Source organism: Dendropsophus ebraccatus, chromosome 9 (genome assembly GCF_027789765.1).
Source record: "Dendropsophus ebraccatus isolate aDenEbr1 chromosome 9, aDenEbr1.pat, whole genome shotgun sequence".
NCBI lineage: Eukaryota > Metazoa > Chordata > Amphibia > Anura > Hylidae > Dendropsophus > Dendropsophus ebraccatus.
Window position 1 is genome coordinate 50389466 of NC_091462.1, and position 27511 is coordinate 50416976.

At 41.4% G+C, this 27511-nt stretch overlaps 1 protein-coding gene across 1 annotated transcript in view; it reads left to right on the forward strand.

Annotated features, from left to right (window-relative positions):
• The first annotated feature begins 1414 nt into the window (after positions 1-1414).
• Positions 1415-27511, forward strand: part of LOC138802096 (voltage-gated delayed rectifier potassium channel KCNH8-like) — a 340813-nt gene continuing 314716 nt past the window's right edge. The window contains exon 1 of the mRNA XM_069985236.1: positions 1415-1490. Within this exon, the coding sequence (XP_069841337.1) occupies positions 1415-1490 (76 nt within the window). The remainder of the gene's footprint in view (positions 1491-27511) is intronic.

Genomic DNA, 27511 nt, shown 5'->3' on the forward strand with positions numbered 1-27511 from the left:
AAATTATTATTTATATTATTTTTATTTATTTGTTTCTACATTTATTTTTTTTATTTAGATTACAACAACAACAAAAAAAAAATCTTATAAATAGTATCATTCAGTTTCACTGTTATCCTTTTCCCGAATACAAAGTAGATACAAAGGTGCAGAATCTGGTATCTACAGCATTTCACTATGTTGCAGATTCCAAACTCTGGAATCTATAGATTTGCCACATAAACTTCCTCATGTAAAGTCCTTAGCAATCCCTTCTAGTGGGCGTTAACCGTAACTACTATGCTATTTAACAAGTGGCCAGGGATAACAATGACATGATGCACATTTATACACAATGGGGGAAATTTATCAAAGGAAAAAGTTGCATTTTTTGGCGTAAAATGTCCAGGTGCAAATAAATTTATTCACAAATGGCCGTTTAATGGGGTGGAATGGGGGGGCGCGAACTTTGGATCCGCTTAATTTATCAATCATAAGGAAACCTACGCCAGCTGTGAGCTGGCGTAGGTTTCCTGGTACACACACTGGTGCGCCCGGGATTTATGTAGAGGCAGTGCGCCTCTACATAAATCTCCCTACTGTTGGTGCTGTGGGGACATTTTTACGCCCGGAGCAGACTTAATAAATGTCCCCCGATGTTTATAAATAAAAAGTTATATAGTATTTTTCATTATAAGGAAACGTTTCTGTAAATCCTCCTGTTTTCTATCATCTATTTGACACAGCAGATGTAATATGTGTTTCCTGCAAACAAAAGATGCATTTAATGTGACTTCATCCCATTTCGTCTCCACCAGTGTTGCATGTAATAGCACATTCTGATGACACCTGTGTTATTCCCACACATGCATGCAGACATAACATGACTGTGCTGAGTCTAAGTTTTCTAGGTGCACCAGCTCCTGCCCTGCCCATCCATCCAGCTCTCTCAGACAGGCTGTTACCTGGGAGCTGCCTCTTCATAGTCTCTCCCCTCCTCCTCCTCCTCCTGGAAACCCACGTGATCTTACATCTGCCAGAGCAGAAGAAAAGGAGAGAATGAGAGCACATGAGGGAATGGAAGCTCTTTCATCCACAGCCAGAATCAGCACCACAGCACTGGAGAGTCTCATCAAGAGCAGCAGCATCTCCTAGCCTAAGTCCTGTCCAGTCTTGCATTGTGCTGCATTTCTCCCACTAGACCAGACTTGGACTCAACTTTTACCAGTTGCCTCCCTATACCCAGCCCTGCAAATAATTACATTGTCAAGGAAGAGCCATGCTTGACAAGTGGATGTCTTTTTGTCAGCGGAGATCAGGCTGTGGGGGCTGATCTGGACTCATTTCTGACTTCCTAACTCCTTGCTGCTCCTTTGTCCACCCATCTTCCATAGACACTGTGCAGCCAGGCGTGCATGGATTAGTTGCTGGGAAGATGCCTGTAATGAAAGGCTTGCTGGCCCCACAAAACACTTTCTTGGATACTATTGCTACTAGATTCGATGGAACCCGTAAGTGATCGTAAAGACTGTGTGTGATACTTCTAATCCCATTCATTGTTATATGCATCTATAAATCCCTTGCTATCATGTCATCTGCATCATGCAAGCTTATAGAGCACTTTTTTGCTTTTAACCTGTAGAGAGCCTTGTCTTTGTTTAGGGGATAAACAAAGATAGACCGTCTAATGTCTATTAACCTGAAGTTTTCTTACAGCTGTACTAGAAATGGTTGACTTTGTATGTGCTGGTGACCTGATCACACCTTTCAGCTGCCTTTGGATTGAGTACTACAGATCCCATGGTGATAGCCACAACCGATCTCTTTGTCATCACATCTCATTGTAGTAAACTGTAGTGAATTTTTTTCCTCTTTGGTCTTTAGTGGAAACTCAATCCCCTCAGTGCATACAATATTTACAATGAGTTATATTACTTATTTAACCCCTACTGGGACTATAGCAGTGTGTATACAAACCAGAGGTTTCTAGAAGCTTTCCTAAATTCAAGGAATAGGCAAGGCAGTTATTTACATATACTAGATAGAAGTATAATTTAATAAACCTGAAATCATTCCTATATTTTCTGGAAACCATTGTGTTAAATGGTGATTACCTTGGCTTATACAGTGTAAATGAATAGAAGAAGATCATTTGGGAGAATAACCTTGTTTAGTATGCAGCGCAAAATCTAGTTTGTAATATTAGATACATCTATTTTGCATAATAATGTTGTATTACACTGAAACCCCTGAATTGGACTTCTTAGCATTAATGCATCCTTGATGGAATATATCTTCCTTCCCATATTGTTCTTCTGCCCTAGGGCTAGCTGCATGCCTACAATTACAATTTAGCTGCTTTGTGAAGTACATCAGTGCACACAGCCTGTTAAACTATTCTACTTCTAGCTCAGACTACTCCAGGGACCCCTCAGTATCCAGCCGGTTAGCAGATTTTACAATGCAATTATTGAGGCAATGATATATGTTCAGTGTGGAAATGTGATTAATGTGGATAATGTACTAGGAACTAGATCAACCAGATAATATGGGATCCAGTACTGCATGTGTATCAAGCAAGAAGAGTGGATAGTGTGCTGTTCTGTTCAATTCCATCTCCAAGTAATCCCCTTCTCATGCTCTTGGGTTTTGCTTTTTAAGCTGTTAAATTCAGGACCATGGACAGCGCAGACTCTCATTCCCATAGGGCTCATAGCATTGCCAGCCTTATGGGGCACATTGACTGCACAGTAGTGTCAAACAAGGCAGTAGGAAAGCTGATTTATTTCAACAAATGAGTTACCACAAGCTTTTAGAACAAACACAGGGCTGCCTTACCCCTCCGCTCATGTCCATAAAACAGATTGCATAAGAAAATGATCAACTTATCCACAGAGATCCTGAATACACACAACTCCCCAGGAAGCTGGGTTGTATGAAAATCACATGGAAATCTGACTTTGTTTAGAAAGGTATTTTTAAATAGGTTCTTGTGTGTTCCGTGCTTAAACAAATCACTGCCTGCCTTCCTCCGGGGATGGAGAAGAGACCAATATACTAACAGTGTCCAAACCCTTGCCATCAAAACGCATCATTGTCTTGTAGATGGCACGCTTAGGTCTCTTGCCATTTTATTGTTAACAGATTGATAGTGCGCTGGGTTGGACACATTCGTTTGCTTACTGATTTTGCCAAATGACTGGGATATGATTGCCTGCAAAAATGGTTGAACAAAGAAATGACAAATCTTGGTGATTTATTCATGTGTAAAAGCCTCAACCTTAAATGAAACAGGGCCAGAGGGAAAATACATTAAAATGCTAAAGAAGTTATGAATGGAGAGAGAGAGAAAGAGAGAGAGAGAGAGAGAGATGTGCTAGGAGGACTAATAATTTTTCTTGCAATTTTGCATTACTCTGAAAATACATTCATTTTCTATTTATTAAAATTAGGAAATATTTAACTACCTATAGATCTCAGAGAGCTGGGTGCAGTGAGCCTGACCTGACAACTGGGAGCAGTGTTCAAGTGATGTTTTTTTATTTTTAGAGATGTAGTGCATCAAAATGTAAATTGCCATGGAGAACTTTGAACTACTAAAGTGCAGTATAGGACCAGATGATATAAAAGTCACCAATATCACTGATCTAATGGAACACCAATGATACTAGTCAGAGACAGGACTCCCAAACAGAGATGACAACTTTATTTGTATGAGAGCATTACTCACAGTGTGCTAGTGAATCATGAGCTAGTAAACATACAGTAGTTTATTTAGTATCCACATTTGAATCCAATAAATATGTATTTTCAAGGCCTTTGTGTCTCATAAACTAATAGCAAAAAAGGGTAAACAAGGATAACACCTATGGTACACCATGAGCTTTACTACCCACTGAAGAGTTAAATGTAACTACTATCTGTAGATTTTTTTTCTCTTTTGTTTAATGTCTGATTTGCCTGGACACTAGCTTGTGATCAAAAGATGGGCTAGAGTTTAATGCCACAGCAGTAGATTAGTGCTATAATAATTATTGCATTAAAGTAAACTTTATACCTCCCAGATTCCGCTTATACTGCATGCATGTCGTAGTCATATACATCTATTATACCTATTAATAGATGGCATTGTATTTCCGCATCTATAAATCAGCCCCATTCATTTGAATAGGGTTGTTTGGTGGCAAGCACATAGAGTACAACAGTCACAGAAACTTCTACAACAAATCTGCTAAGCGTTGCTAAGCGTAAATGCACCATTTGGACTCCATTACTTATGTAGTGGGATTTTTTGGCATTATAAAATACATATGTTGTTTAAGTTTTTATGGAGTTTTTATTAGGTCTTTTCGCCATTTCCTATTATGAACATTCATTTTTTTCTGAATGTTAAGTGCCAAAATTAAACCTGTGTGATAAATTTCTGACCACAAAAGCCATTAAATCCCTAAAAAAAATGCTGTTTTATAATGGCATTTCTGCATAATATTGCATCTCAAACAGCTGTCCTATTCCAAGCCATGAGCTTTGCTTGGAAACAAGGTGACATAGAAGTAGAAATTGAATTCCCCTCAAAACTGAGGTTAAGTAGTGAAGCTAAGTAGTGAGCCTTAATAGTGAGGCTAGTGGATTGCTGTTTAGTAGTCATAATGGTCTCTAGCAGGTAAGCGCTGCGGACTCTGTTGGCGCTATACAAATAAATATTATTATTATTATATGGAATGGACTTTCAATATAAACTAGGATTGTGTCCTAGAGTTTTGATATTGCTAAATATAAAGTGTACCTGTTGTTTGGGTAACTTTTTAGGATAAGTACTTTTGTGTGCCTGAGAAGTAACACTATTTGGGGCCATTATACAACTTTTCTTCTTTTTTTTTTTTTTTTTTTTTTTACTAGACTTCTACTTTGCATTTTTCATCTTTATTTTTTAGTTGTCCTTGAGCTTTACTATGTCTTCCATACACTCCAAACACACAGAAGAGGGTATTTTGATCCCCTATATTTATATTGAACACCCTTAGAAGCAGCAGCAGTATGGAGTATATTATGGAGCAGTACTGACCAGTCTAATGAAATCAGCATTGGGGTAACATAATACTCTGAATAGCTCATGCATTCTCTCTATAGTCTTTATCTGTGTGCTTCTGGTTCCCTCTACCCACTTCCCTCTCCCCTCTCTATAGACTTTTATAAACAGCATGCAATTTGATCCCTCAATTTTTCATAAAAACAAGGAGTTAAAGGGGTTGTCTACGGACTATTTTCTTGTATATTTATTCAGGTGGGGCTACAAAAAGGCAAAAAGATGTGTACTCACTTTCCCTGCTGCTTTTGCTAATACTATGAGGCCCAATCCTACTGCGTAGTACTTCCTACGCCTCAGCCAACCACTGACTGCTTTTACTATTTCTATATGCAATGTTTGTTGAATTGACAGCATCATTTAATGGTTTATTAACAAAACCATATGTTATATGAATTAGAACACCCTCCCAGTTTTACTGGTACTCAGTGATATCACACTTGAATTCTATACCAAAGGAAAGGTTAAGATTCCCTAGTTGCTCTAACTTCTTAGAGAGTTCAGGTAGCTCCACACGGTCATCTTAGAAGGGGAAACATGCCAATATCTGAGTACCCTCTCTAGCTTTAGTTCTCGTGAACAACTCATAATGTTCTAGAAATGTAAGTATTCTGTTATGATAGAATAACATCTTTGTTTTGCATAAAATGAGCACACAATGTATATTGTACCTAACGTACATATTTATTAAGGTACCATCTGTGCCTCGGTAATAGGGCTGCTCTATGCAAAGACTTTGTGTAGCATTGCCATTGTTTTGATCATTACATTATGTAGCTTAGTAACAACATGATATATATATTTATGTGAATGGATCAAATGTAACATCTTTCTCTCTCTGTATATCTATGCTGTGTTTCACACTCTTGATTATATGTCTATATTCATGTCCATATTTTGCATGCATACAATGCCTAAATCTCTGACAGGGATTATGTATACAGCTTATGAGCAATTTCCATTTCTAGTCTTGTGCCTGGAGAATTGTACATATGCCGTAGGCTGTTATCCTTTGTAGTCCTTCAGTGTGTGGGTTCTCCAGAGATGTACAGGAAGGGATGGGGTTTACAAATCTGTTCTCCAGAAATCTAAGCTCAAAGTAAATACATATAGTCAGATTTAGACATTGCCATACTGCGCTTCCACCAATAGCTCTTCTATACTTCTGCCAATTAGGTTTAGAGATTCTCGCTTGGCAGCAAACCATGTGAAACCTTCCGGGCATGGGTTATATAAGCCATCATGCTGTAGTATATACAGTAAGCCTGCAGAAGACAAAGTTTCTTATCTACATAGGCTGCAGGAAAAATGAATGTGACCTTTAAACCTTAGTCAGAGAGAAGGCATTTGATATAGAACAACGTCCCTTTATAGTTTCTCAGTCTGCCCCTAGAATGGAAGCAACATGTGTAGTTTTCAATAGCTGATATCCCTAACAAAATCCCTAGTTTTAGATGATGTCTGTGCACCGCAGTGGAGATTAGAAGGAAGATATTTATTAAAAATGACTTTCTTATACTGCGCAACAAGTACTGTGAGCTTGAAAGCATCTCCTGGTAGCAAGCTCTGTTCATTTAGCACATCACAGTAGCAAGCCTCTAACTGATATGATTGTGAAAAATTAAGTCTTTGCAACCATAATTAGTAGGGGAGGACAGATGGCAAAATTAGACATGTTAATTAAATCCACCTAGTTTACTGAGGATTATTCAATATCGTGAGCTTTATTAAAGCCAGAAATTCTCATTGTTGCTGCCAGAGCAATGGTAAAAGATGGCTAGCATTTGACCGGTAAAAGCCCTGTCTTAAGAACAATAGTTGCATTGTTTGTTTGTTTGTTTTTTTCATATGTGTTTGTTTAGAGCAGCTACTACATACCACGCAATGCAGCACAGCAAAGGGACAAGAAAGCATGCAGGGAATGATAATTATTCTGAATGAATGAATGAATGAATAGGACTGATGGCAACTGATTCCCAAGCCTCTGGGCCCTTATGCAAATATGCTACCAGGACAACCTTCTATGTGTCAATTATTAACTAGTGTCTTCTTTTGAGGCAAAAAATGCCTTTTAGCTACCAGAACCTGGGTGTGATAGCTACAGCACATCTCTTATGGCTACACTACTGTAATACCCAGCAGGAAGAACTACTGAAATTATATATAACACAACAGAAGACAAAAGCTTACAGTCTCAAATAATAGAAACAGGTTAGCACTGCTCTATGAGTACGGCAGGGCCTATTATTACTGCTATGCTGGGAGTAGTAGAATTGTATTGTGATGTCACGAGGCAAGGTAGTACAACTAACATGGTGTCCCCTGGTAAGCCTAACAAACAGTTTGTAAAGATACTGTAGCTGTTTCAATGATGCAAAGTGCAGGAAAGAGACCTCTTGACACTGGGATTCCATAAAAGAAGTTTAACTCTTTACCAACAGCCTGTGTGTAACAATTAAGGCCTGGATGAAGCACTATGTGTAAGTGCGAAACAGCCTTTAATGTACTTTGTGCCCAAATAAAGTTACATTGCTGAGAAGATCTGTGAGGGCTGTGATTTCTAATTTCATTTGGACATTTTAAGCGAATCCTGTGTCACAGAACGCCACCATTTCTCTGACACCGTGTGCAGTAGGACTGTACTCCCTGTGCACAAATACTTTGAAGCAAGTTGATGTAGCAGTAGCGATTATGTTCCATGTTTCTTTTTCCTGTAAAGACAATACAGGTCAAACCCTTTGATATGACACAGGATGTGAAGTACAGTACTTTAAGTGGATAGGTTTGATCACTGTTCCCTTAAAGGGATACTTCAGATATTTTTTTTTATTTTGTTTTTCCAATGAACAGGTGGCAGACAGTTATACAGATTTGTAAATTACTTCCAAGTGTGATCTATTTGGCCATCAATGTCTTAGTACTGCCCTGGTAAAATTATTAGGATTATTACTGACTTTATAACAATGTTTCAAAAACTGTACCAAAACTGTACAAAAACTGTACTCTGTAAACAAAACCTTAAGGTAGGTTATCCAACTTTCACATTGATGACCCCTCATCCAAATAGGCCACTAATATTAGATTGGTGGCTGCTCTAGCCTCTATATTGTTTATTACACTAGGTTTTATAATGCTCATACTTGTTCACACTGTTCTTTATTTTCATAGCAGCTGTGCTAAGTGAAACTTTATCCCATTCAAAGCTGCCATACCAATAGTTTCCAAACATAAAACTGTACAATACAAATCCAGCCAGGAAATGTGATGAGTCACCATTATAAGTCACCATTTATAAATCTAAAAGTGAATGTCTAATGTGCAAATGAGATAACGCTCAGCTGGCAGTCTTTGCTTCACAAAAGAATATTGTTTTACTTCTGCAATATTGATTGGAAATATGGATTTATTATGGGTGAAATGGCATCAGTATATCATCAGTATATAATCAGTAAATGCTTCTGTATTGAATGTGCATTTCTTCAAAGTAAACACTGGTGAGCTGTCTTCTAAACAGGAAATAGAACTATTGTATATATCTTTTTTTTTTTTTAAATCATAATGAGTTTTGTTAGGCAAATAAACAAATATAAATTATTGTTGGAGAGCAGCAAAACTTTTAAGATACATTTTGGGTCCATTTTTTTTTTGTATTCGTATCTCTTTGGGGTTCATAAGTGCAACAGCCCATGCAAAGAATTTACAGGGACTGTTAAAGGCAGGGTCCCTTTTCCTGTAGAGTACACTGAGCAGCTAAGTGCAGAGGACTAACCCATTGAATGTACTGAGTGAAAATTACAATGCATAGAGAGAAGAAAAAAATAGTATAGTACCGTGTTAGCCCGAAAAATCCATATTGCGGTAAATATTTGTGATCAAAGTATTTCAGGAGTGATACCTTTATTGGCCAACGAAAAAATGTTAGATTTGTGAGCTTTTGGATTGAAAAGATCTCTTTGTCAGACAACACACACAGCGGGTCTGCAACATCACTGATGCTTTTTCATGTACCTCCTCCAATGTGGTCTATATGATAATGTGTACACAAGGCCCCAAAGGAATCTACATTGGGGAAACAAAACAGAAATTACAGACTAGGATGAATTTACATAGACATACAATAAAAAGAAGTCTCAACACCTCTGTAGGCCAACACTTTTCAGGACTGGACCATAGAATGAAAGATTGAAAGGTTATGGTCCTCAAAGGTCACTTCCAGAGTGACAGAGAGAGGAAAGTGTGGGAATTCAAATTGATAAAAACATTCCAGTCATTAAAGGACAACTCCCGCGGGACCCCAAAAAAAAAAAAAACACAGACACACACAGACACCATACTCACCATCTCTCCGGTGACGATCGCCACTCGATTCGCCCGCCGTCCGCCTCTCCGTCGCCGCCGTCCGCCATCCAGCGATGTCTCCGACTTCCGGGTCCAGGGGATGGAAAAGGCTGCCAGTGCGCTTGCGCACCGGCAGCCTTTTCATTGGCTGGAGCGCATCACATGGCTTCCAGCAAGCTCAGCCAATCAGGGCTGAGCAAGCTGGAAGCCATGTGATGCGCTCCAGCCAATGAAAAGGCTGCTGGTGCGCATGTGCACCAGCAGCCTTTTCATCCCCATTCACTTTGCATGAAGACGCCGAGGAGGAAGAAGACCCGGACCGCCCCTCGGCTCTGACGTCGTCGTCACCAGATGCCGCCCCGGAGAAGAGGACCGTGACGATCGTAATAGGTAATGTATACATTCCTTAACTTCCGGGGTGGGGGGTCGGGGGTCCGAAAGTGGGGGAAGGGGGCCAGGCCGGGTATTTAACCACATTACAAAGTTATATAACTTTGTAATGTGTGTTAAATGAGCAAAAAAAAATTTTTGTGGGAGTTGTCCTTTAACACATGAACTAAACCTGGCACTGGGATTTATGGACACACTACATGGACACACTACACAGGTAAGACTGAACTGACCAAGAATCTTGGACTTCTAAAAAACCTTTAATTTACGTCCTTCATATAGCTCTGGCTTATCTATGTGATGTAAATATGGCCTCCTCCCATGCCAAATTTAGCATGATTTATGACTGGAAACAGGCGTAAATCATGGCAAAAATCTCCACCTGCTTTGGAGCAGGTGTGTCTCCTATTAAATCCAGTAATTGGGAGTCAGGCCTAATTTACCAAGTACATGTACGCCGGTCCTAATAAGTGTTCCCTGTTGTGTTCCATTTTGTCTTTAGTTTTGATGTGATCATGTGATTCATATGATTTGGTATGATCATGCTTGTTCCAGTTTCTAATGTAACTACTTCTCTCTTCCATTTATCCCAATAGTTTTCTTTCTCTTCCCTTCCTTTTTGATCTGCATTCCTTTCTGATTCTTTATTAGGACTTGCATTATTGGCTGAAACATAAACTAAAAGAGGAGTAGCAATAAATGACCATGAGGATACAATGTTTGTAAGAAACTGAACTTGAGCAGTGATCATTGCTTGGTCTTCGTTCACAGACTACCAACAGTGCCATCTTCTGACAGGCCTCAGTGACATAGGAAACAATATTTGAAGGTGCACCTTTAAATTTTTTAGTGGGTCGTTTTAGGAAACGATTGTTAGACACTAGAGATGAGCGCAACTCCAGAATGCTTGACTCCAATCATTCAGCATTAGAATACTGGTGGCTGAGGAAGTTGGATGCAGGGAGTCCTGGAAAACATGAATACAGCCTATGGCATGTTTGAGTCTTATAGCTGTATCCATGTTTTCCTGGATTCCCTACAGCTGCATCCAGTTTCTTCAGCCATTGATATTCAAATGTTGTACGATTAGACTCAAGTATGCTCGAGTTAAGCTCATCTCTATTAGACATCATTTTGTTTGAGATCTTGGAGTGGTGCTTTGGTTCATGATCATAATATAGGAGACCAAGTCAAAGGTTACCCTGGTGATACATGGGGGGCATTTACTTGTACACTATTCTTGGATTAGGCCCCGCCCCCTGTCTCTGAGAGGCGGACACTCTTAGTAGATCCGTCCTGCTCTGCGCCAGACGCAACATATCTACACCTGCATCAAGCAGGTGTAGATTCATGTCATGTTGTACGCCTGCGAGCAGGTGTAAATCATGATAAATCAGAGATGGACAAGGGCCATGCCTTCTTCCCGCCAAGCTGTTCCCCCCTGCCCGCCGATCAGATGAGTGGGGGACATGGCAGGTGTACACCAGGGAGAAGGGGTGAATCTGCGCCAGGGGCGAAACGGACATAAATCTCCCCCATGGTGTTAATCTGAGCCTGACTTCTACTCAAATGCACATGTCAAATCGATGTCAGAGACTGGAATTAGTGGCATAAATAAGCCTGTCTACACAAGCAATACTTACCAACTTGTAATGTAGCTGAACATGTCTTATCTGAAATGCAGAAAACAGAAGAAGCTGGTGATCTTCCTTAGTGCATGTCATTATAACGTAACACTGCAGCGCAGTCTGTTGGATGCGGCCCAAGAAAAAGAGTCGATAATTCTCCTCACCTCACAGACTAAATAGCAGCTCTCTGTTCCGAGGCTTATCTCCTACCTGTTGTCTGTCACTGACACCTGTGGGTTTGCTTCACACATCCACTACATTTGTTTAGTCTGTGAGTTATGGAGCCTGCTAAGTATCTCATACTACAGTCATCACAGATGCACAGACAGATTGAGTAGAAACCAGCAAGACAATGACTGCAGCAATTATATGCAAGCCCATAATGCACTGCTCTCCTGCGGAAATCATGGTGACTCCTAATGCTGAACATTAAGTTGTGCAACAAAATATATTCAGCCTGTTATGCAATTACATATTAATTGCTGTTGTCTAAGACGCAACATGTCCTTCGTATAATATTTGATGGAACAAGAGGTAATAATGTTTAGCGCGGAGTGCGAGCACATCATGTGTCTGCAGGTAATGAAATCATTAAAATGATCCCACAACATAGAACGGCTTCCCGCTCTATAATTAATGTTATCTCGTTGTACAGCTTGATAAGACGGCAGCCTCTGTCCAATGAGACGTGAAGCTGTTCAGATTTTATTTTCTGATCTAAATGGAGATGAGACACTTCTGAAGTAGGAAGCTGCCGCACTATTAACAGGAATAAATAAACTGAACTCATATCCCTGGGGATAGCACAGCAAATGTCCTAAACGCTGAACATTATAACTCTAGACATTAAGGCTTTGTTTACTGGCAGGCCAGAGCAACTGATGCAGCATGGCAGCAATGTAGTCGACTGGCTACACTAATGCTAGGGGGATGGTAACACGTTTGGGGACAATGCACAGCAAAAAAAAAAAAAAAAAAAGCAGTGGAATCTGTGAAGCAGCATCTTCTTACACTTTATGGCTGATGCTTATGGAAGGGGACCCAATGCCATGTTTTAAGAAATAATGCTTCAGAACTGTATTTCTATGCAGAATACAGATATTTACTAAAACGGGTATGTCAGGAATATTGTCGGGACTCTTAAGGCTGCTGACTTGCACTTTTTGTGTGTTTGTGATGCTGCTTTTAGAGTCAAATACTGGAGTGGATGAGGAGAGGAAAACATCAGTCTTTCCTTCATCATTTGTACCAAACCCTGGTTACATCAAAACTGACACATAAGCTAAGTTCCAAAGTTACAGCCTAATGTCCGGTTAATGTTTTATTGGGGCTTTCAGTCTATAACTTAGCTCTTGTTTCCATTCTCTCCATGTTCTTTAAAATTGTACTTATTCTATGCAGATATTTGTTCCTTTACACATTTACATGAATGTGCATGGTCTACAAGGCCAGAACATTAATTTCCCTGTATATTCCATGCTGCTGTGAGCATGCTGATTAATTTACTTGGTTAATTACAGGCTGTTCTAGTTATCCTACATACACACAAGGAGAAAGGATTGAATGGAAGACTGAATACTAAGGCTCTGTGCACATTATGAGCTTTTCGTCAAAGATTTTCCAAAATATACTGTATCTGCGACAGAAGGCTCTGGTGTATGCCACTGTATAGGTGAACAGTGGGATTTGTTGTCTACATGATCTCATGTACATGGTTTTATGTAGTCATCTTCTGTATATAAAAGCACAATCTACTGCACCTTCCTTACAGTAAAAAAATTGTCTACGGATACACTATTATATACACTATTTTCATCATGCATACAGAGTAAAGCGATAGTGTGCATGTGCGATCACTGCCAAATTCAACTAGGAGGACCCCTGTTCTCATGATCGGTGGGCCTCCTAGTGGTCAAACCCTCGTGGTCAGACCCCATGCATCCTGTAGATATAATAGGTGATGAGTATTATTGGTGGGGAAAAAACCCTTTAATTCTAAATAACTTATAAGTAGAGATGAGCGAACCGGGTTCGGGTTCGAGTCGATCCGAACGTTTGGTATTTGATTAGCTGGGGCTGCTGAACTTGGATAAAGCTCTAAGGTTGTCTGGAAAACATGGATACAGCCAATGACTATATCCATGATTTCCACATAGCCTTAGGGCTTTATCCAACTTCAGCAGCCACCGCTAATCAAATGCCGAAAGTTCGGGTTCGGATCGACTCGAGCATGCTCCAGGTTCGCTCATCTCCACTTATAAGTCATTTGCCAGACACTAGAGAGGTGTCATATTTAAGCCTCCCAGTACAGCATGAACACTGAACACTTAATGAATAACGTATGTACTAATTAGTTATCTAAACAGATTCCTTGTTCCTGACAACAGCTGCAAACTGTGAATTTTGCTCAATTCCCATCAGCTCTGAATCAAATATTAAGCAGGACATATTTCAAGTAACTGTGATAAACAGACAGTGCTTTTAAGAAATATTGAACGTTCCTGAAAGGACACAGATTTCAATATTTGGATCAATACAAAAGAAAACCTAAATGAGATTGCACATTTAATTACCAAAATACAATGTAAGACTATTTCATATTCTTCTACAGTGAATACTGGAAATGCAAATTTAGAAAAATGTTAATGCACAGGTCATCATTGAAGGTCCAGGATAATAATATATGGATGAAATATAGTCCATTCACATTCATCGAGGACACTTCAAAACATGGCTTATTTGTTGCATATTTATAAGGCGCCATTTACATGCAGTTAAAAAAAAAGAGCTTGGATATGATGGCACGAGGAAGTCAGCAGCTTGCCCTATCTGTTTAGGATATATTCTGGATTTTAAGATAGCATTAATGAATTTAAAAAAAAAGAAAAACGATTTTCAGCTAAAGGGTATGTTCACATAACGTTTTTTCAGCTCCGTTTAAAGTCTAAAGTCTCCGTTCTCAGTCTAAAATAACGGATGTCATTTAGCAGCCTGGCCTCCCCTCAATGCAATGACGGCTGTTGGCACATTATTCTAGTTTGGAGTTTACTGGTGTTTGTACATTATACTAGTTTGGTTACTAATTAGACTTTGGGTGCGGCTTAGTATAAAAGTCCATTGAAATTAATAGTATAAACGGAGAAAGAATGGTGACATAAGAAAAACTGTGTGTGAACAACTAATAAAAACGTCCGCTGTTTGCAAAAGACGTCCGAAAATAATAATCATGTTCGTTTGCCGTCCGTAGTAAAAACATCCGTTATTCAATACATTGGGGGACATTTATTAAGTCCGAAGTTTTTTAACGCTGGACTTAAAAATGTCCCCGCATCTCCGGCACTACGGAGATTTATGTAGAGGCGTACTGCCTCTACATAAATCCCGTGCGCGTCGGTGCGCACGGCAGAAAACCTACGCCACCTGAAAGGTGGAATAGGTTTTCGGCGTATCTTTTGCTGGAGCAAAAGATAAATCGCGCGGACTCTGAGTCTGCGCCCCCCCCGTCCCGCCCCCTCCTCACCCCCACCCTGCCCCCCCATCGGAAAGTGCCGATATGCAAATATTTTATTCGCAAATCGGCCGATACACACCTTAATACATGTCCCCCATTGTGTGCAGTAGACATCCGTCTTCCAATTGAGAGACCCTTATAATCATCGGAGTGATTATCTGTCATTTTCAAAGAGTTTTTTTTAAAACTTGAATCATTTTGTTAGATTAAAGAAGCACTCCGGCATTTTTTTTTTTTATTTGTCACCCCGCTGTGCGCTGGCACCTATACTCACCAACGATGATCGGTGTCCCGTGGACTGGGAAACACAGGGCTTCCTGTTTTCTGTTTTTTGAGAAAAAAAAAGAGTCAGAAAACAGCGCCATGTTCTCCATGATAATTAAAAAAAAAAAAAAGCGAGCTTGCTTTATATCTACTGTTGATATAGATTTTGAAAGTTATAACAAGAGGGACACTTCAAATTGTTGTTGGTGAATAGCACAGGCACATACCAGAATTAAATGAATGTTTTTTTTTCTCCTCTGCTCCTGTCAGTGCTGTTTCTTGTTTTATGACTTTACGTCACTGATCTCTAACTTGTGTGACACCTTTGCCCCTGTCAGTGCTGCTGCACAGACCTCGATATACTGGTAAGTATTGGAGCTGAATTTTAGCAGTTCAGGCATAAGCAGTCAACCTTAAAGAGGTGAGGAGGGGCCTCTAGGCCACCCAGCTTTATGGGCCACGTTGGTAGCAAGAAATTAAAGGGTAGCTTTGATTAGATTTTTAGCAGGCAGATTGGCTACAAAGAGGGCACAATGTTGCAAATAGTGAAAAAGGTGTATTAATAAAACAGTGCAGATTATGTAAGACAGGTATTAACAACCTTACAGCACTGGTACTAAATGACTCATGGGACAACCCTTTTAACACCATTGCAGCCAGTATATTACTGTAGTTCACCCTTGCATGCTAATGTGTTCTCACACATTTACAGACATAACCTTACAGGTAATACCATTTCATGTCTGAATCTGTTTTTACATGGTCACATATTCTCTAGCTATACAATGCCACATGTGAAATGCCTAGGTGAATAAGACATCACAATGATGTGTAAGCTGTAAGGTGATGGAGTCTGTGTGAGACTCCAGTTAGATGTTGTTGATTACAGTATTCAAAGACATGTTCTGCATCATTGGGCCACAGGCTCTTGCTTTATGCTAAAATGCTACGCAGCTGTCAATGAAGTGGAAAGGATCTTATAGATAGTCATGCTAGCAGAAATTTCTTTGTCATTTACCAATGACCTGTTCCTGAACACAGCCCTTTTTTCACATTTAGTCACAATAAGTCATCCCTGGCAACAATCTAATAGAAATCAAGTAGAAAAACACCATTTTGTATAAATGTATGCTGTGGTTTAATTGTATTCAGAGGTGTTTGTGTGCTTTTTAAACTATAGTACTGAATATTGAGCATCACCTGCTGAGTACAGGTACCTTCCCTACACGGGTACCTAGATCATATATGTACAGATTTTCATGAAAGTGTAAAATTTACTATAAATAAGATGTGCAAATTAAGATTTCTTGGTACACTGTTCTTATTAAGAATCCTTCCTTGATAATTTACAACCAAATGGTGTGTAAGCCCATACCACAGCTTCAACATAACTGCCTACTGGTGAATCACTCCAGCCTCACTCATCTCTCACTATGCAGACAGGTTATCTGGAAATATTATGCTTCTAATAGAAGACGTGCCGGTGAGCCATGTACCGCCAACTGGCACTATGAACATAGCTCTATATCTGTACTCACAGTACCTTCCTCTAGCTTTGTGAATTGGCACAACAAGCACTTTCCTATTAACATCAAGCACCCTCCAAGCCCCCGACATCCCCAGCAAACTCCTCTATCACCCTCAGGGGTAAAAACATTTTACCGCCATGTCTGAAGATGCGCCAGCCAATACTGAGAAAGAGTAGAGGACAGTTACACTGTTGGCGCACTGGCTTACTGTGCTTTGCCCTTATGCAACGACACTGTCTTTGATTTCATGAAATATGTTCCCTTTATGAGACATACCAACAATGACAATTTTCATTGTACCTCCGATGTTCTTTGTTACCACAATTTACTTTAACGACTGACAGTGTCAAAGTTTCTTCATTTCTTTCTGCTTTGGTATAGTAACCTTTTAGAACATTTCATTGTTGTACGAGGTACTAGAACTTTCATTGTCTGATCATTGCTTCATAACCTATAAGTATTTCTATAGAATGCTACTTTTATTTCTGAGCTCTATTGTTTCCTCGAAGGTCCCCAGTTTCCATTCTGTAATGTAGGTCACTCACCAAGAGCCATTGTTCTAAGTATTTATTCCAGTATAAAACATTACAGAATCCTAAGGGTGCAAGACAGAGTCATCTGTGTTTGGATAACCTGTGTTTTCTTAGTAGCTTAAGAGGCCAGGTCTCTTTTGTTGGATGGCAGAAGACATTACACCTAGTTCCCTTTAATTATAACAGCGTGGTTGAGATCTGGGGCTTAGCCTGTCATCTCCGATTATACCTCTGCGTCTGTCTACTGGGACAAGAAGTGATGGCTATAGGAGAATACGATCACACTGACAAAATGGACCAATCACTAAGAAAAGATATGTCCCAGAAAAAAGGTTAAGTATTTAACCCCCGAGGTGATGACATAGCGCATTTGATTCAAAAACTGAATGACGCCAGTTATATGTGTAAAAAAAAAGGGTCTGAATGAATCCATCAATGTAAATCCTGAGCTAATCCAGCCCCCCCAAATATAAGAATTTCAGGTTAGTTGTATGGTTTATCTTCAGCCTCCTCCACATAAACGGTTTAGGCTTTAGAACATAATCTAAAACTTAAAAATAAAAAAGCTATCGGGTCACTGTTGGGTGATCCGATGGCGACCACCGGCGCAACTTCACTGAAGAATAGCTAAAAACAAAGAGCCTGGACAACACCAATACTGCCAAAATCTGACCATGGACAAATACTCTTACTGATCCGTCTTAACAGAGGCACCATAAGTCCACCACTAGCCCTCTCCAGCATAGAGACAATTTAAATCCTTATACCTGGGTAATTGGAGCAAGTCACTGGGAAAATGGGTCCAACAGAGACGGTCCGCAGTAGGAGATACCGGGGGGTTGAAAAATTCAAAGTCCTGGTGTGTAGTAGTAGGCGTAGGTAATGGTAGGTGTGGATGATTCACTCGATTCAAAGTCCAGGAGCAGGAGGTAGGATGAATAGACTAAGGGCACGCTCCGGCCGGCAGCGTGCCTGCAAAAAAAACTTCCGCCCGCAAATGTGTGTGACGTCACAAACACAGAATAAGGAGGCCGTAGACGACCAAAAAACCTCCAACTAGTTTCAGAAAATCCTTCGTTTTCCTTCGTCAGGGGTCCCCGGTATCTCCTACTGCGGACCGTCTCTGTTGGACCCATTTTCCCAGTGACTTGCTCCAATTACCCAGGTATAAGGATTTAAATTGTCTCTATGCTGGAGAGGGCTAGTGGTGGACTTATGGTGCCTCTGTTAAGACGGATCAGTAAGAGTATTTGTCCATGGTCAGATTTTGGCAGTATTGGTGTTGTCCAGGCTCTTTGTTTTTAGCTATTCTTCAGTGAAGTTGCGCCAGTGGTCGCCATCGGATCACCCAACAGTGACCCGATAGCTTTTTTATTTTTATTTGCTTTTTTTCATGTGGATGACAGGTCCACTTATAACCTCCGTGCAGCACCACTTCGGGAAGTGGCGCAACTAGGATTGCTTCTGTTATTGTGAACAGGAGCGTTGTTTTTTGTTTTATTTTTTTATAATCTAAAACTTATTTGGGAAGGAACCGTATAACTAACCTGAAATTCTTATTATTTGGGTGGGTCTGGATTAGCTCAGGATTCACATTGATGGATTCATTCCGACCCTTTTCTTACATGTTCTTTTGTTAAACCCTTGTACCTTTTATTTGCAGTCAACCTTGAAGCCTGCAATATATTGTGTATTGTACTTTCATTGCTGTGATATATTTAGTAATATGGCGCCAAAAAAATTCTATCTTTGGTTCCAGGTATCTATTTAGCAGAGGATAGCTTGGGATAGTGTGAGACCATGTGACAATTCCATGGGCAAGTATCTATCCCCAGTGGGTGGGATCCTAGTAAATCAGTGATCGAGAGTTAAAAGCTGAGAGTACAACATATGAGAAATATCCAGTTTACGTTTCTGGCATGTAAAACAAGCCACCACTCATACAGTGGTGTTTGCTAAGGACAGCCAAGGCTGGGCCTAGGAAAACAGAGAAAAAAAAGTTGCCTGTTGAGACGCCTAAAATATGAGACTGCTGACTGGGTGATTGATAGAATTTACCGTGATTCCAAACTGTCACAGCTAAGGCAACAGTGAACGACATTTACTTGGGACTATTTACTTGTGGAGACAAAACTAGGCCAGAAGACTGTAGGAGTATACCACCAGTAGTATCAGTGCCAACCATGAGAATAGAGCTGGTACAATATGTTACATCTGAGTTGATATTATACAGTACTTACCACATCAGACTTATTAGTTTGCAACTGTTGTATTAAAGACTGTGTATTTTATTAAGGGAGAGGGAACTCCACTTGGGGAAGATGCCTGTAGGTTGGCAGGGTTTTGCAAAGACACAGCCAGTTCTCAGCCTTGGGCAGCCACAGTCATCCACTAAAGTGAATGGGAGAGGGAAAGGAATTGCACACCAGAAGTCTTATTGGTTGGTGCGAATCACATGGCTTCCAGGTTGCTCAGCCCTGATTGGCTAAACAAGCTGGAAGCCATGTGATGCCCTCCAGCAAATGGAAAGGCTGCCAATGGGCATGCACTCCAGTAGTCTTTTCTCTCCCATTCACTGCTCCGCAACCCGGAAGTGAGGGAGATCTGAAGATGCCGGCCAGAGATGACAGGGACGCGGCCGGCGGGAGATTAAATCAGCGATTGCCATCGGAGGGATGGTGAGTTTAAAGTGTCTGTGTGTCTGGTTTTTTTTTTTTCAAGGTATTGTCGGAGTTGTCCTTTAAGCTTTCATCATATACTAATGACTGAATGAGCCTAACCTAATGGCCTTTCTTTTGAAAGCAATAAATAAAACTATTTTCTTACTTTCCATATAGTGTGCAACAATCTGCTATAAAAAAAACTTACATGTTCGGTACACATGATCATATTCTTTTGATTTGTGCTAATCATGGAGCAGGCAACAAGATTTTATATTACAGCTCTATGAGGAGTAGGTAGAGAAGAAGCCCACCATGTTCTGCTTGGCGGAGGAACAAGCAATCACAAATAAGTCAGTAGTTATGAGTGGGGATAGCATGAATATTCCTTCTTATGAAACAGCCAGTATTCAATAGACCAGCACACTCATTTAAGTTCCTGATGAACAAATTTAGAGGCTCACCAGACAGCAATAACTTGATCCATCTGTCCCTTATAATTGTTCCATGTTCCATTTTGCTTTCTGCCGAGGACAATAGGGATGTTTGTTCTGTTATGCTACAAAAGCATCACAAGGATTTGCCCTGCGGGGCCATAGCTTGTAGGCTGAGGTATTTGTTTATTTTGTGAGTAATAAGGCAAAACAGCCCACTCATCCAGGATTGAGAGAACTAAGGCGTTTACATAGGATCTATTACAGCCGAGACCTCAGCACAAGGCTTGTTTGCTTTACAGCAGATTAAAACAAAAACAAACAATCTAAACCATTTTGTGGGTTGAGTATCCAACTAAAGACAGGTTTAAGGCAGGAAATATTAAGCTCATCTACATTATAATATAATATGTGATGGTCTCACATAGGATATTTGTTAGGAAGGCTCATCTTCATAAAATCCTATCAATAATAAAACTAACAAAATTAGTTACAATACACAAGGCATAATGCTTGTTCCTTACCTTAAGTTGTATATTTGTTGGAGGGTCACTTTGTCATTTTGTAGTTGTGAATATAAGAAAATGTTACTTAAAGGGGTTATCCAGCGTTAGAAAAACATTGCCACTTTTTTTTTCCAGAGACAGCACCACTCTTGTCTCCAGTTTTGGTGGAGTGTTGCAACTCAGTTCCATTGAAGCAAATGGAGCTTTATTGTAAACCACGCCTGAACTGGAGACTAGAGTAGTGCTAACTAGGGATGGTCCGAACCTGCCAAGGTTCAGGTTCGTATGAACCCGAACGCTCGGCATCAGATTCCCGCTGTGTGGCCGCTCCGTGGAGCGGGCGGATCCAGCGGGAGGAACGCCTGGAAAACTGGGATACAGCCTATGGCTATGGCTGTATCCCAGTTTTCCAGGCGGTCCTCCCGCTGGATCCGCCCGCTCCACGGAACGGGCAGATAGCAGGAATCATTACCTAGGGTTCGGGTTCGTACGAACCCGAACCGAACTCGGTTCGGACCATCCCTAGTGCTGACCCTGAACGAAAGTGGCCATGTTTTTCTAACACTGGATAACCCCTTAAGGATCAATCCGTATGTTCAGGATCTGCAGCAGATTGGAATGTAACTAAATTACTGAGTACAGATTACATCTGCAGCATTAAAGGGAACCAATCACTTAAAAAAACGCATGTAAAGCTATGGGAATGTGCAGTAACAGCACCCAGCACACTTCCCAAACATGCTTTTATACCCCCCGTCCCTGCAATGTACAAGCCAAAAACGTACTTTATAAACTCAGCGCCCTGTATGTAAATTACCCCCAAGTAGTCCTCTGGGCGGGGAGCTGTGGGCAAGTAGTCACGGTCCCTGGGCGTTCTGCAGTGCTAATCACGCCCCTCTGGGCGTGATTAGCCTGCATAATTGTGGCGGCGTCATCGGAGGCGCGCTGTCTCTAACGTTAGCACGCCTACGTTCTTGCTGTGCCGCTCCAACGGGACGGAGATTTATGTAGAGGCGTACTGCCTCTACATAAATGCCGTGCGCGCCGGTGCGCGCGGCAGGAAAACTATGCTAGCTCAGAGCTGGAGTAAGTTTTCTGCTTATTTCTTTGCCAATCTAATGATGAATAGCGCGGAATCCGAGTCCGAGCCCCCCGTTCCACCCCCTCCACACTCCCTCCCCACCCCCCTGGCGTACCGGGCAGAAAGTGGCCAGATGCAAATATTTTATTCTTAAAACGGCCATTTGCGAATAAATTTATTTGCATCTGGCCCCTTTCCGACGAAAAATATGCTTTTATGTCTGCCTTCGTGTTTAGTCTCTTTTTTTCAACCAGCACAAGACTCAAAAGCTGCCTTCTGGAGACTGGACCTGGATTTCTGTTAAGTATAGCTTTGTTTTACAGCATGAACAAAAAAAAAAAATGTAAATTGCAAACTTGCTTTATACAACATCTAGTGTTGATTTAGAGTTTGAAAGTTATAACAACAGTGACACTTTAAATCTGCAACATTAATTCTACTGCAGATTTATATGTGCGAATGGACCCCTAAAGGGAAATTAACAGCAGATTAGAAGACTCTAGCGTGCTGTTATATTAACATATAGCTCAGAACCCTTAGGATGAAGGGAATTTTCTTACCTTCCTCCTTAGCGCTACTTTACAGAAATATTTACTTTATTTAATTAGCAAATTATGTGGTTTAGTGTGCTAGGGACGGAACAGAGCACCAAATGAATATTCATGAGAAGGGGCAGGGCAAATCTGTGCACCCCCAGTGCACTAAACCACCCCAGTTGTATATTGAATAAGGCGTCCCATGCCCTATAAGAACATACCAGCATGTTAAAGATTTCTAACCTCCTGCTAGTTTCCCTTTAAAATCTTTTTTCTAAAAGTTAATGTGACTGAAGGTGTTTAAGGGTATGTTCAAATGATCATAATCACTGTGGACTGTGCGCTACCGAGATACATGTATGTGAACGCACCCTAAACCCCTTAAGTACCGGGACTGAAATGGCCTTAACCCCTTAAGGACAGAGCCTGAAATGGCCTTAAGGACCGGAGCAAATTTTATGAATTTGACCAGTGTCACTTTATTCATTAATAACTTCGGGATGCTTTTACCTATCCGGCTGATTCTGAGATTGTTTTCTCGTGACATATTGTACTTCACATTTCTTGTAAATTGGAGTCGATACTTATAACGAATCTTTATGAAAAAAACCAAAATAGCGTGAAAAATTGTGAAAAAATGCATTTTTCCAACTTTAAAACTTTTCTGCTTATACAGAAAATGGTTATACCACATAAATTATATATTAAATAGCATTAGCAACATGTCTACTTTATGTTGGCGGCATTTATTAAACTATATTTCATTTTTTTTAGACAATAGGAAGCTTAAAACATTAGCAGCAAATTTCCAAATTTTCAGTAAAATTTCAAAATCAGATATTTTTAGGGAACTGTTCAGGTTTAAAGTGTATTTGAGGGGACTGTGTGTTAGAAAGCCTCACGAAGCACCCCATTTCAGAAACTGCACCCCCTAAACTCTGCAAAAGCACATCCAGAAAGTTTTTTAACCCTTTAGGGGAGTCACAGAAATAAAAGCTAAGTGTGTAAGAAATTTGAAAATTTTAATTTTCTGTGCAGAGATTTTATTGTAATCCAATATTTTTCATAATTATAAACCTATTACCAGAGAAATGCACCCCAATATTGATTGCCCCATGTCTGCAGTTTATAGAAATACCCCATATGTGGCCCTATTGCGCTATTTGACGCAACCACAAGCCTCAGATATAAGGGAGCGCCTAGTGAATTTCAATGGCTCCGTTATTTTTGGTCATTTTTGACTGTACCACTTCAGGTTGGCAGAGGCTCTGGGGTGCCAAAACCTAAAAAACACCCCTAAAGGGACACCATTTAGAAAACTACACCCCTCAAGGAATGTAACAAGGGGTGCGGTGAGCATCTGGACCCCACAGGTGCTTCACAGATTTTCCAAACAATATGGCTTGAAAAAAGACTAAAGTATTTTTTACACTAAAATGTTGTTCTAGCCTTCAATTTTTCATTTTCACAAAGGGATAAAAGGAAAAAAAAAAACACAAAACATGTAGCACAGTTTCTCCCGAGTACGGAAATACCCCACATGTGGACATAAAGTGCCAAGCGGGCGCAGGACGAGCCTCCAAAGGGAAGGAGCGCCAATTGGCTTTTGGAAGCTGGATTTCACTGGAATGGATTTCAAGGGCCATGTCGCATTTACAGAGCCCTCGTGCTGCCAAGACACTGGAAACCCCCCACAAGTGACCCCATTCTGGAAACTACACCCCTCAAGGAATCTAACAAGGGGTGCAGTGAGCATATGGACCCCACTGGTGACGGGCACAAATGTGGAAAAATGTGACGTGAAAGTGAAAATTTTCATTTTTTCACTTTCATGGCACAAATGTGCCCGTCATCCAGGGGTCCATATCCTCACTGCACCCCTTGTTAGATTCCTTGAGGGGTGTAGTTTCCAGAATGGGGTCACTTGTGGGGGGTTTACAGTGTTTTGGCAGCACAAGGGCTCTGTAAATGCGACATGGCGTTCATCATCCATTCTAGCCAAATCCAACCTCTAAAATCCAAATGGCGCTCCTTCCCTTCGGAGGCTTGCCCTGCACCCACATGGCGCTTTATGTCCACATGTGGGGTATTTACGGACTCGGGGGAAATTGCTCTACACATTTTGTGTGTTTTTTTCTCTTTTAACCCCTTGTGAAAATGATAAATTCAAGGCTAGACCAACATTATAGTGTAAAAAATTTAATATTTCATTTTCACGCCACATTGTTCCACATTTGTGCCCGTCACCAGTGGGGTCCATATGCTGACTACACCCCTTGTTACATTCCTTGAGGGGTGTAGTTTCCATAATAGGGTCACTTGTGGGGGGTTTAACTGTCTTGGCAACACAGGGGCCTTTTGAATGCAACATGGCCCCTCGAAATCCATTCCATCCAAATCCAGCCTTCAAAAACCAAATGGCGCTCCTTCCCTTTGGAGGCTTACCCTGCACCCGCATGGCGCTTTATGTCCACATGTGGGGTATTTCCGTACTCAGGGGAAATTGCTCTACACATTGTGTTTTTTTTTATCTTTTAACCCCTTGTGAAAATGAAAAAATCAAGACAAGATCAATGATTTAGAGTAAAAATTTTAAAAAAATTACACTAAATGTTGGTCTAGCCTTGATTTTTTTCCATTTCCACAAGGGGTTAAAAAAGAAAATGAACACAAAACGTGTAGGGTAGTTTCCCCTGAGTACGAAAATACCCCACATGTGGACATAATTTGCCATATGGGCACAGGGCAAGTCACCAAAAGGACAGAGCGCCATTTAGAGGCTGGAATGGAGGATGGAGGCCATGTCGCAATTACAAAGCTCCTGTGCTGCCAGAACAGTAGAAACCCCCGACAAGTGACCCCATTCTGGAAACTACACCCCATAAGGAATCTAACAAGGGGTGCAGTGAGCATATGGACCCCACTAGTGATGGGCACATGTGTAGGACATGTGCCGTGAAAATAAAAAATACCATTTTTTTCATTTTCACGTCCCAAATGTGGCCGTCACCAGGAGGCCATATCCCCACTGCCCCCCTTGTTAGATTCCTTATGGGGTGTAGTTTCCAGAATGGGGTCACTTGTGGGGGGTTTCTACTGTCCTGGCCGCACAGAGGCTTTGTAATTGCATCATGGCCTCCTCTAATGGGAATGGCAGCCATACCTACTTAGCTGGGGAAAAGGGACAATTCTAATTTATTTGGGGGTATTAGGCCAATTATTAGTTTATAAGGTTGGAAATGACAGGTGTCCATCAAATTCAACCTGTGTTGATCCAGAGGAAGGCAAAAACCCCTCGTGAGGCAGACGACAGTAGCCTCATCACAGGGGAAAAATTCCTTCCCGACTCCATAATGGCGATCAGAATAATCCCTGGATCAACGTGACCCCTGAAATAGGAATAAGGGACAGAATTTAGATAATGTAGAACCCCAATGACGTGTGGTGCGCCTTGGAGCGATCCAGTATGCAGAGGCCGGGGGGATCAGGACAGGTGTCACACTGGTAAATGGTGTCCTTCCTGATCCCCCTGTTACCCCACACTCTGCACTTCTTCTGGGGTCTCCCTTTCTCCAGTGTGGGGGACGTCACCTTGAAAATGTTGTCCTGGTGCGATACGGGGTCCTTCATATCCAGAAGCGCTGGGTCCGCTCCATGGCTGCTAAATATTAGGGCTCTATTACTGCTTCTGATATGTTCGGATCGTGCCGCAAGCTACAGTAACTCGGGCAGCGAGGGACCGGAAGAGGGGGTGCTGGTATAAAGGTTATCCCCGTACGGGTGGTGGTGACCTTTATCCAGCAGTGGGAAGATCAGTTCCCGGACGATCTCCCCACTAACTCCGAGGATGGGGGGGGGAAGGGGGCATCTGGGGGCTGCATTCGAGTGTCCCTTCCTTCATACACTCTAAGGGTACGTGCACACTGCGGAATCGCGAAGGATAACCCTTTGTGCATTCCGCAGTTGGCACCCGCCGGCGGACTGATGCAGGCGCACGTCTCCGTCCGTGTCGTAGACTCCATTCTATGCACGGGCGGATTCCGCTCTGCGTCCAACGTGTTGATGGAATGACGGATAATGGAATCCGCCCATGCATAGGATAGAGTCTATGACACAGGCGGAGACGCGCCCCTGCATCAGTCCGCCGGCGGGTGCCAGCTGCGGAATGCACGAAGGGTTATCCTTCGCCATTCCGCAGTGTGCACGTACCCTAAATCTGTAAGTGTACCCTGAGGTACTCTCACAGAGTTTGTAGAATTTCACGCCATACCGTCATCTCTTATTGGGACGGTACTGGCGGAAAAGACGTGTCTGGGGGGCAGCGTACGCTACGCTACTCCCAGACACGTCACTGGATGATGAGGAGGATGAGGATGAATGGAGGAAAGAAGGATCCCCCCAATTTATCCTCACTGTCTGTTTCGGTGTCGGAGGCAATAATAATGTATGCGTCCGACACCGAAAACACCCTGGGGGCCATCTTTATATGGGGATTGGTATATGGGGTATGTAGTGGTGTAGTGTAAAACTTTATTCAATGTAGTGTGGTGTAATGTAGTGTTTTTTTACGTGTTTTTTACAGTAAGTATACAAAAAAAACCTACGCCAAAAATGGTGTTGCTGATGAATGCCGCACTTATGTTCGGCACTTATAAGCAGACCGTGGCAGTAGGATATAAAAAAAAAACACCCTACGCCAAAAAGGAGGAGTTGCTGATTAGCAGCGCACTTTCGTGCGATGCTGATCAACACTCAGCGGCGATAGGGTGCGGAAAATAGAAAAAAAAAAAATTGGGAAAAAAATTTTTTTTTTTACTACATTCTGAACATCCCTGTAGTGGCTGATACGTGTATTACACTTATCAGCCGCTAGGGGGCAGCAGAGCGCAAGATCCGAAAATAGACGACGCTGGAGCCGGAAAAATACGAAAATAGACGACGCTGGAGCCGGAAAGAGACGATCGGGACTCACGGAAGAAGCCGAAGATGAAGAGGACGCCGGGAACCCGGAAGACGCCGATCAGGACCCCGGGACA